The sequence below is a fragment of the Arachis hypogaea genome, chromosome 14 (assembly GCF_003086295.3).
Source record: "Arachis hypogaea cultivar Tifrunner chromosome 14, arahy.Tifrunner.gnm2.J5K5, whole genome shotgun sequence".
In the NCBI taxonomy this organism is placed as follows: Eukaryota; Viridiplantae; Streptophyta; class Magnoliopsida; order Fabales; family Fabaceae; genus Arachis; species Arachis hypogaea.
In genome coordinates this window covers 32,208,292-32,220,542 of record NC_092049.1, presented here as the reverse complement: position 1 = coordinate 32,220,542, position 12,251 = coordinate 32,208,292, and the positions used below count along the sequence as shown (strand labels likewise).

General features: G+C 26.3%; 1 protein-coding gene across 1 annotated transcript; it reads right to left on the bottom strand.

The window, feature by feature from the left end:
* Window positions 1-3,820: 3,820 nt before the first annotated feature.
* On the bottom strand, window positions 3,821-5,458 carry LOC112741933 (protein NRT1/ PTR FAMILY 2.8). The gene has a single exon (XM_025791124.3). It carries the CDS (start codon window positions 5,426-5,428, stop codon window positions 3,965-3,967), a length of 1,464 nt encoding a protein of 487 aa, XP_025646909.2. The 5' UTR covers window positions 5,429-5,458; the 3' UTR covers window positions 3,821-3,964.
* Between the last annotated feature and the right edge of the window lie 6,793 nt (window positions 5,459-12,251).

The following is a 12,251-nucleotide window of genomic DNA, read 5'->3' as shown; positions in this document are numbered from 1 at the left end:
TCCATATCCTTACACCTAAAATCATCCTGGTGACGCTTATAAAAATTTACTTTAAAAATATAAAAGATTTGGTTAGAAATTTTAGACAGTTCAATTGAATGTAATTCTTTACTTGAGCTTCATCAAATATTTTGTCTAATTTCTATAGGTTAGTTATCTTGTTATTTTTATATTTTACTTTTAGTATTTTAGTTTAATATTGTGAAGGAAATGTTATACACAAATATTAATGTGTGTCTCCTAAGCTATTATAAACAAAGATTACCATCCTAAATTTTAGATAGTTAGCTCTAAAATATTATATTACAACAAAATCCCAGCCTCCCAAGAAAAACCTAAAATTACAAAACAATCAAGAAAATGCAAAATTGCATAACGATATGCAAATTGCAAACCCTAACATTAGGGTGTGTTTGGCAAATACGTTAGAAGGAAAAAAGCACGTTTAAATTTTTTTTGAAAGTTTTAACTTTTGGTTTGGCAATTTTTTTTCATAAACGCAAAAGTGATTATGTTACCAAAATTACGTTTACAAGAAGTAATAAGTTTTAGCTTCTGCATTTTTTTAACGGGCTTTTAGCCATAAATACTAATCATTTATTTATTTTTTACCAACTTTATCTTTTATGCATGTTATTGTATTATTTATAAAATTATTGTTATTTGTATTGATATGAGCTCTATTTTTTATTATTTATCATTTCTATTTTTTTGTCAACTGTTTTATTGACATTATACACTTTTATAATTGTGATTTTTGTATATTATGTTTGTTATTATCTTTTTAAAATATGATTTATCGATCCATACTAAAAAAAGTACTAAAAATACTAAAAATATACTATACAAAAAATATCAAGAACTTTTAAATTTATTTCAATCACTACAAAGTAAATTTTAATTTTTTATTATTTTTAATAGTCTCTTTTATAATTGTAATTCTCGTATGATATATTTTAGTGTAATTTTTTTATAATATAGATTATGATTTCATTAAAAAATATAAATTAAATAAAAAAATAATCATAGATAATAATAAAATCATAAACGTTAAATTTCAAAAATATTAAGAATAAGATTATTGAGAGTACTAGAATAAAAATACGATGTAAAAGAAAAATACTAAATTAACATTCTCACATTAATACTTAAAAAATATAATATATTTGATTATATATATATATATATATATATTTAAAAATATATTTTATCTATTTTTATATGTTATTTTTATTTTAGTAAGTAAATATTAATTTTATTATAAAATTAACTAATAAAATCTATTCAAATATTTAAATTAAAATGATAGGATAATATAAAAAGATTATTTAAGTTGATGTCTATTTTAATAATTTTTTATTTAAATGTGAGGTTGAATAGTACAAACCAAACAATATTTACTTTATTATAATCTATTTTAATATAAAAATTACCAAACATAAATCACTTTAACACAAACTTACTTCTTATTAAAATCAAATTTACAAAATTAATTTTATACACACAGACACTTAAACCACCTCCAGCAAGCAAATTTGGCTTTAATCCTACCAGAGAGAATCAGCTCTCCATGTTGACCCATAATTCATCCCTCCATTCTGTTATTTTCGGTAAAAACATGTTACTAAGGGTGGAGACTGGGCCAATAGTGAAGCTTATATTCTCAAATCTAAGATCTTATATCCTTAGTTTATGGAAATGTCGATGGTAGGGTAATAGAAAAGTGGAGGAGATGTTGATGGCAGACTCATGAATGGGAGAATGAAAACTAACACATCTCTGGCGCTTGTTTTTCTCGTCCTCAACTGTTAATTCAACGCCATCTTCGAGCTCTCTCTCAATGAGATCATCCTCATCCATTACATCTTTCTTTAAGGTCATTTCCCCTCGCTCCTTCCTCCTTTTTTTCCAGTGCAGCCTTCACTGCTTCTTTAATTAGGTGGGTGACCAACAAAACCTTCACGAAACTCCATATTTCGACCAACACTGCTATACTTATGCGAACCTAGATCACCCCTCCTTCCTACTTCTGAAGCTTCCTTTGTCCCAACAATTCTATCCTGCTCTCCTGAAACTATGCGTTCGATCCCAGATTTAGATCTATTTGTTACTTCTCTCTTGTTACTTCAAATAAATGTTGGCTAAGGACCCCTATTTATTTTTACTTGTATTCTTGCCTTTATAATAATAAAGATCAACTTTGAGATTATTACAACATTTAGGGGAACAAAACTTGATCAATCAATGCCGATGAAACAATTAAATAGTACTTTTCATGGAGAAAAAGATAAATAAATGCGGGTAGTATAATATTCATCAGTGGCAATAAATAAGTATACGTAATTCAACAACAATTTTGATACTAACTTCAATTGTGTGAAGAGACTCAACGTTCAAAGTTGGAGTCTTTGATGTGTCAGTGCACTAATTAGCATTGCTCTAATCAATGATTGATATATCCATCTCCATGTCTTCTACTTCTACTGCTACTTGCCTCTTGTTATTGATTAGTTATGCTCGCCAAAGTGCAAACGCAACCTCATGTGATCAAAATAAGGGAGATAGCGAAATTTTCACAATCTCTTAATCAAATGTTCAGATTTAAGATTAAAAGATTTTTGTAAGATTTGTTGGGAGGTAAAATTTCTCAAAAATGGAGATTATTAGTGATTTATAGAACTGTAGGGACAAACAAAATTTTATGGAGGAAAATTATAATTTTTATTTAATTTTCGAAAAGCAAAATTGTTGGAGATGAATTACAATAATTTTTTATTTTCGAAAAGAGAATTCACATTTTTTTTTGAAAAGTAGAATTTATCAAAAAATCGAATTTATTTCAGAATAATGATCATCATATCTCAATAAATAACGATATTACATTATTTTTCTGAAAATTATCAAATCTAAAATCATATACAAATTAAAAAGTGCATTTTTATTCTCATTTAAACCAAGAAATTATTTGTTTCATACATTGAAGTGCTCATAAATTTATAAAAAGAAAAAAAAGCTAAATTTAATAGTAGATAATTCAATCATAAAACTCAAAGAAATAAAAATAAAAATTTGGATTTGTCACTCAATTTTCTTTCTTTCTTGTATTTTTTTTTTTTTTGTCTTTTTGTTTTGTATTGTTTTGCAGTGTGTCTGTAGATAAGTCTGCTCATAAATGACAAAATATATGCAAAAATGCGCGAATAAATATCACATCTATTTGTTTCTTTGTTCACACTGGTCTCAAGTGTGAATCTCATCTAATCTATCTAATAGTAGTGCATAAAATTAGTCAGTTGGAGAGTGAGTTGGTTTTTGTATAAATATCATCAATTTTTTTATATTAGATTTTTACATGGAAATTATTGATTTCGAAACTCTGGCATGAGACACATACATACGGGTCAGAATTGAAAAGAATTTTTCAGAAACTTAATAATCTTCTTTCTTTAATTTAGAATAATCTCTGCAGTCTACACTAATGCTCATGCTGATGAAATTTAGCATATTGCATGAGTTTTAATTTTTTTTTATGCACAGAAAAATCTTAATGTTTTATTATTTTAGAGGAAAAAAAGAAAAGGTAGGAAAGAAAGATAGTGGGAATTATATCACTAGAGAAGATATGAAACCAAAAAATAAAACTGAGGCATGTGCATAAAAATTCTGATGGCACAAAAAAATTTGTCAGTTTTTATCTTGATTTAAACATACAAATTTATGTGATATGAAAATTAATAAGTGAACAGTTTAAAATTTTGCATGAGAAATTTAAAGTAACCAACTACAATCACTGGTGAAGGCTAGTTCATCAAACTTGATATCTAAATCTAAATTATGATCTGCAATATACCACACCTAATTAGCACAATACAGTGTTCAAGACAAAAAAGATTGTTACAATCACACCTAAACTAAACAACAACAAAATAAAATGTAACAAATTAGCATGATCATGTTCCCTCTTTCATCTTGGATCAATTGTTATGTCAAATACCTTCTCTTGAGGTGGCTCTTCATTCTGCTGGTTCAGTATTGAATTCTTTGGCTGCACCTTTTTTGTATCATTGCTAGGTTTTTTACTCAAGAAATGGCTAGCAAAGAAATTGAAGTAAAAAAAATTCAAAACACCAAGTGCAGCAATGAGATAATAGTAGTAATCAAGCTTATTGTCATTCAAATCATGTCCACCAAGCCATGAATTTCTCCCACCATGTGATGTAGCTTTATGGACAATGTTCACAATCAATGATCCTAAGTAGTTTGCAACTGACAAGCTCAGAAAGAATACAGCACCAGCCACAGTCCTCATGCTCTCAGGCATCTCCGTTGTGAAGAATTCCATTATGGACACAGCAGCGAAGGCTTCGTTGAGACCTGACAGCGCAAACTGTGGCAGCAGCACTGCGAAGCTCATCGGCGAAGCAAATGATTTTGCTCTCAAAGCTGAGTCGCGGCGCTTCTGCTCCACAATCGCGGCCACAAGCATGCACAAAATTGACAAAAGAATCCCAATTCTGATTCTAAGGCTCATGCTTAACCGAGTAGCCTTTTTGTTAATTTTCTTTGTCACTCGAATGTAGATGCATTCATAGATGTAGATCCAAATTGAAAGTGCTACCATTGAGACCAAGTTCATCCAACCTGGTGGAACTTTGAAATGTTTCCCAATTGATCTGTTTGTTTGAATAACTTGAAGAACACCAAATGTGTTCTGCTGATCCATTACAATGAAGCAACAGATTCCTGTCACCCAAACTGGTAGAATTCCCAATAAGCATTTTAATTCTTCAACTTGCTGCAAGCTACAAAGCCTCCAAACATTTTTCGGCTTCAATTGTTGATTCAATTCACTAGGATCAGAAATTATAGCAGCCTTCTCAAGAAATTTGAACCTATCTGTACGAACAAGGCTAACATTGTTGTGGTCCAATTCTGATGGAGCAGGATCATAGTAACGTGTTCTGTCAGAGGTCTTAAGCTTGCACTTTCGACATGCTGCAGTGATCACCTTTGCCATATCAGAGAAGACACTCCCCTGAGGCTTCTTTCGAATGTAAGTGTGCCGGCCGATTAAGAAGATTGCTATTGAGAAAGCAAGGCAGAGTGTTGGAATGGCGAATCCTAAGGTCCAGCTAACATTGGTTTGAATGTAGACAACGCCAGTTAGCGCGATCACAAGTGCAATGGTGAAGGTGAAGTACCACCAATTGAAAAAACTTTCCAATTGTGCCCTGCCTTTCTCTGTTTTGGTATCGAATTGGTCAGCACCAAATGCAATGTTGCACGGCCTAATTCCACCTGCGCCAACAGATAACATGGCGAGGGCGAAAAAGAGTATACCAAGCTGCCACGGTTGTGGCCACTGGCAATGTGGCCTATTAGTGCAGTTAGCAGGCCTCAATTGATGTATACCTGCTGTTAGGGTCATTATCAATATACCCTGTTCATGTAATTCATGTTCTACCCCATGTTAATAACTCAAAAAAAAAAAAAAAAAAAAAACAATTTCACAATAGAATAAATGATCTTTTCTTATCTAAGAATTTATGCACAGAAGATATAAACTAATGTAACTATAAAACTACCCAATTTAATGAGTATCAAAGTCAAAATTATAAGCATTGGATATTGTTTATGATCAGAAATGATAATTTATTCTATCAAAATATATCTCTTGGGTTTTAACTTATTTCAACTTAAAAGTTCATTAGAGTAATTCCTTGACATAAATCCTAATTTGTTAATGTTACACTACCAAAAGGGGAAATATAATAATGAAATAAAACATTATCCTGGTAATTGTGACATTGATGTGATGATTGATTTGCTTACCAGAAGTGATGCAATGGAGCCAAACAAGAGAGTGCGAAACCTTCCCAAATAAGTATCAGAAATGAAAGCACCGATTATAGATGCAACATTGGATGATCCATTCCAAATTTGAACCACATTCACCACAAATATCGCACTCAAATTGTACCTCGTTAGCAGGTACATCGTCAGATTCGATATCAAACTCATTGATGCCAATTTTTCAAACGACTCATTACCTTCAAAACCCAAATTAAGCAACAACATTATAAAAAAGATTAGGGTTTTTGCTAATTAATATGATAGAAAAATCGTTCTTTCTCTTTTGTTTTTTTTTACCAATAATGTAGTAGACTGATCGCCATCCTCCTGCTTCTTGTGTCTGTGGTGCAGATGCATGCTCATCTTGTTTTTGTTCCTCTTCACATGAAGAATTGGTTGTTGCATTCTCCATTTCCTTCCTTGAGTTATGGTTCCAACTCGGTTCATCTCTTTCACACACACAGTCTAATATGTTATTGTTTGTCTATTTATATGTAGTCTCATAATGCCACGTCAAAAATTTGTGAGTGCTTTTAGCTTCCAGTCCTCAAACAAACTCACGAATTTGCATGCAAAAAAGTCAAAGGTCGCTAGGGTTTGAAATATCAAGATTGTTCGTTCACGTGATTTTATTTAGAAACTAATTAAAATATAAAAATGTTATGTGGGCATTAGAATCAACTATTAAAATTAGTTTTTATAATTTTTTTTTATCAAAGATAAAGAGATTCAAAATCGCAATCTTTTAAATGAGTATGGAAAGATTATGCCACTTGAGTTATAAGTCTATAACTCATTAACAAAAATAGTCTTTATGTATTTATATAGTATATATAATTTAATTTATTTTTAATGTATATTTTGTATTTTAATATGTATTCTATAATGATAAATAATTTTAATGGCTAAATTTAATATACTCTACGACTAGCATAATTAATATAAATAATAAGTATTTTAATTTACATAAATTTTAAATAAGTTTAATTTTAATACATAAAATATTTTACATAACTATTTGCTATGCCTATTTGTTGATAATAATTCATGCAATCAATTTAAAATATATATATATATATATAAAATTAGCTATCAAATATAAAATAAGAATTAAAATAAAAAATATATACTAAAAATATATAAAATAATAAATATATAGACGTGACTAATTTAATCACTAATTTTGCTACATGCATAATATTTTTTATCAAATATTTTAATTGAATTGTCAATGATAATACTAATATTTCAATTGAGATTACTATAAGTAAATCAATGAAACACTAGGATGAAGATAGATAAAAAATGTCACGTGGCTTTTTATGTTAATTTTGTTTTTAGCATGTGTTGAATTATAAGCTTAATATTTAGCCACCGGAAAGCACAGTTTGGGATGGATCAATATTCAATACAATAAGAGTGAAGATAGGAGCATCCTTAGCTACTATATTACTGTCAAAAACAAACTTTCTCATGGATCCAAGCAGTGAAAACAGGAGCATCCCTAGACCCTAGTACATTACAAATAGCAATTTATCGACAATTCAACACCGAGTAAACTACCATAGTACTATTTTACTTCAAAAAAAACTTACTTTCTAGAAAACAGTCTTAAAAAGTTATTTTAATTTGACAGACTAAACTAAATATAAGAAGATATATTCGAAAAAGAATTTTATAAATTTCTAGATATCAAAATTTGGTAATATTTAATATTAAATAATATTTTACATAAATAAAAAAATAAAAATATTAAAAAAATATAGAAATAAATATTTTTCATTTTTTATATATCTTTTAAATAACTCTTCAAATGTTTTTAAGAAAAAAAAATGCATCAAATCCAATGGTATATTTGATTGAATTAAGATTAATTTTAAAATATTAAATGTGATTTTTTCCTCCAAAAGATATTTTTTATCAAAAATAAAATCTTTTAAAATTAAAATAACAATTTAAAATGCAAAAAGAAATAGCAATTATCAAAATATTTCCGTTAATTTAATAACTAGTGTATGTATCTGTGCGATGTACGAAAAATATTTAATATTATATCTATATCTGAAGTATTTTTTAATAAAATAAATATTCTTCAACATATTAAATTTTAAAATCAAACTCGATTTGTGTTTTTTTATTCATGTGAATAATAAACAATAGTACATAATAAAAAAATTCACAAAATAATTGAATTAATTAAAAAAAATTATAATATGCAATAAATTAATAATGTCTTAATTTTGATCATATATGATAAATTTCAATGTTTTTAAACCTCAAAATAAAATAGAAAAATTCAAGTAAATGGAATTGTTTTAAACCTCTAGAGATACATCTATACCAATATCTATACCAATATATATCTATACCAATATATAAAGTCAATACCAGAGTTTGGTGTCCAATTTTTATAGACATCATTTACCCTCAAATAATTCACTCTACAAATCAAATTTATGGACAAAATAGTAATAATACATTTTTGTTTCTTAATTAAAAAAAGTCATCAACCCACAAAAGAATTAAATAACTGCTGCAATCGTGAGGAAATTAAATAACTGCTCCACTTACAAATATGTCGTCTGGCTGTTGTCGATTCTTTTTTCTGTGTTTTGCTATATTTTGGTTATGCAAATGATGGAGTTGATACAATTCATACGCCAACTTCATTGTTAAACACAGGTATCTATATTCTACCTTTTGAAAAATATAGAAATCGACACTATAATGGTCCAAATAATAGGTATAAATGGTAGGTATTTTATATTCATGGTTTATTTTATTTTTGAGTACTAATTTTTAATTTTTAAAATAAAATTCAAAGACAACATCCTCAATAATATCCACCTTCACCTCTTTTCAACATCCTCAATTTTATCGCCTCCATCGTCATCCATCCGTTGCAGTTGCAAATTTAATTTGGCTTCACGCATACTTCCACTTACATTTTTTTTTTCTTCAATTTACTTATTTAATTTATATTTTTGGTCATTCTTCTATTCTTTTAATTCATTTCCAATATTTCAGGTAAAAAATAGTTCTATCTTTTTTTCTAATCAATTTGATTTGATGTAAAAGAATTATTTTTTTATCTTATTAATTTGATGTAAAAAGAAAATATTTTTTTTATCTAATATGTATTCTTATTTTTGTTTATATGTCTTTATCTATGGAATCAAGAAATTTTATAAATATTTTGTTAACTTTTTAGATTGTTTTGCAATAATATTTATTTAATTTTTAAAATTATTGATTATAGTACATAAATATTTTTTCTAAAATAAAATAAAATTATTAATTTTGTCTATCCCAGTATCATTTATCTTACATATTGGACTGTATTAATGTATAATGAATTATACAAATGTATAATGGGAATAAGAAAAATTTGGTATCCAATTTTTTCTTCCTATTTTATCTCTATTTATTTTTTTGTTAAACAATGAATTTAATATAATAAATTGTTACTACGTCTTCCATAATTTTTATTCTTTTTTTATCAAATAAAGAATTTACCCACAATAAAGTATCAAACTGATTCAGTATCAACCCACGACATATTTTAAAACCGAAAAAAAAACTGACGTACTCAATTTAAAAACTAACTCCCTTTCAATAAAAAACTGTTCCACCATCAGTCATACTTAACCCTCAATTAAATTAAATTACTCTTTCACTTTCAAAAAATGCAGACGGAATTGCTAATAAATAAAAAAAATGGACGAGAATGAAAATAAATATTTTCACATTCTTCACTATCTTCATATTTTATTGTTTAATTCTATGTTAATTTAGTTTCTACTTTTCTGTATTTTTCTTGCTATTCATTCTTCTCCTTTCTTCAATACCCTAGCCTCCATCATCTTCCATTGCCTTCAGTTGCAAATTTTGGACGATTTTGCAGCGGTTATTGCTTTCACGCGCATAACATTCACTTATATTTTTTTTGTTCTCTCTAATTTACTTATTTAATCTATATTTTCAGTAATTCCTCTATCTTTTTAATTTATTCTAAACTTTTTACATATAAAAATAGTACTATGTCTCATTTTTTTAATCAATTTAATGTAAAAAGAAACAATTTTTTTTATCTTATCAATTTGATATGTATTTTTATTTTTTTATATATCTTTACCTATTAACGAATGAATGAAGAAAAGTCCCATAAATATTTGGTTAACTTATTTTTTTTAATTGCTATGTAATATTTTTTTTATTTTCTAAAATATTGATTATGTAAAGTATTATTTATATTTGATATTTGAGTACATAAATATTTACTTTAAAATTAAATTAAATTATTAATTTTATCTACTATAATATTATTTATTTTGAATATTGGCCAATTTATTTGAGTGGCATATATATAAGACGCGAGTATTGAATTTGATATTTAATTATACAGAGTACTTGATTTGACATTTATTAATTTCTAAATTATATTGCAAAAAAATTAATTAATTTAATATTATTTATTTGTCACATGGTTAACATATAAAAGATACAAAAAAATCTACACCTATCAATAGTAGAATAAAAAATTCTCACACATATTTTGTTAATTTCTTTTTTTTATTTGTAATCTATTTTATATTGGATAATATTTTTTTTATTGATTATTAGTTTGACATATAACATAATAAATGTAGTAATATAAGAACTTTGTTAATTAATTTTTCAAATAATATGGCGACCTAATATAAGAAATTTATTAATTAATTTTGTTAATTTCTTTTTTATTTTTAATCTATTTTACATTAAATAATATTATTTTTTATTGATTATTAGATAGACATATAATATTTAAATGTGGTAAGATAAGAACTGTGTTATACTTTTTTTATTGTTTTAATCTTAATGATTATTTTCTTCTCTTTATTTTTCTATCTCATGGACCATGTAAGTTTTAATTTATTATTTTTTCTTATATATATTCTATTTTTTAAACTATTTTATTTTATTAGGTTTTTTAATTTATTTTATTATATTTTTTTATTTTGAAAATTTTAGAGTCTAAAGATCTCTCGTTTAAACGATTCCAATTATATGATCCAGAAGTAGTTCAAGAAAATAGATTTAAATTTTGGTAATTTATTAAGTCTGATTATTATATAAGAAGTTAAAAATATTCTAAATTTAAAAAACTTTTTACTAATAAAATTGATTTTGTCCAAAATCGTAGAGAGAGATAGAGAGAAAGAGAAAGAAAAAGTTGACATTTTTTAACTAATTACAAAAATTCACTACCATCAAATAGTGTTTCACTATTAATAACTTATTAAGTGAGGATTAATAAGAAGCAAACCAGAACGATAAATCAAAAAATTCGTTGTCTCTCTTTATATAGTATTTTACTTTGTCACCAAAAAAAAAAATATAGTATTTTACTTTAAGTAACTATTTTTTATGGATAGTATTCAAATGACAAACAAAATAATAAAAAAAATTCACGTTAGATTATAAAAATTAATCTCATCTATAATCTATAATATCTATACCAATATATAATGGGGATATAGGAGTTTGGTATCCAATTCTTTCTTCCCATTTTACCCTCTTTCTTCTTTTTTTTTCAAAAAAATATTTTACCCACTTCACTTTTAATATAAAAAAAACTGTTACTATGTATTTAATTTTTTTATTTTTTTTAAAATTATTTTTACCTATGACAAAATTTAAAACTAATTCATTTTATTTCAAATAATAACATAATTTATTGATATTCTATAACAAAATTAATTAAATTACAATACACGGTTTAAATACTTCTGATGTCTATTGTTTATCTTAAAAAAAATTACATATAAACGTGTACTCTTAATTAAATCTATACCAATTTATTAAATTATAATACACGGTTTATATATTTTTCTGATGTCTATTGTTTATATTTAAAAAAAAATTACATATAGAAGAGTACTCCTTAATCAAATCTATACCAATATATAATGGATTATACCAATATATAATGGGATAGAAAAATTTAGTATCCAATTTTTTCTCTCTATTTTACCCCTATTTTTTTAAGTTTGTTAAACACTGAATTCAATATAACAAACTGTTACTACGTCCTCTATTTTTTTTTATCAAAAAAATAATTTATCAAACTAATTCACTTTCAACCCCACCACATGTTTTAAAACTGATTTACTTCCAATAAAAAACTGTTACCACTACGTACTCAATTTAAAAACTGACCCACTTTCAATAAAAAACTGATCCACCTTCAGTCGTACTTAACTCCCAACAAAATTAAATTACTCTTTCACTTTCAATTTTGGTCTCGCAAACGTTTTTCTTCTCTGCATCTTGCTATCACGAAATCAACAATCACGTCAACGTCGACCACTTGGACAGAATCTGCTAGGCGAAGAAGACAGAAAATGACCGAAGAACAA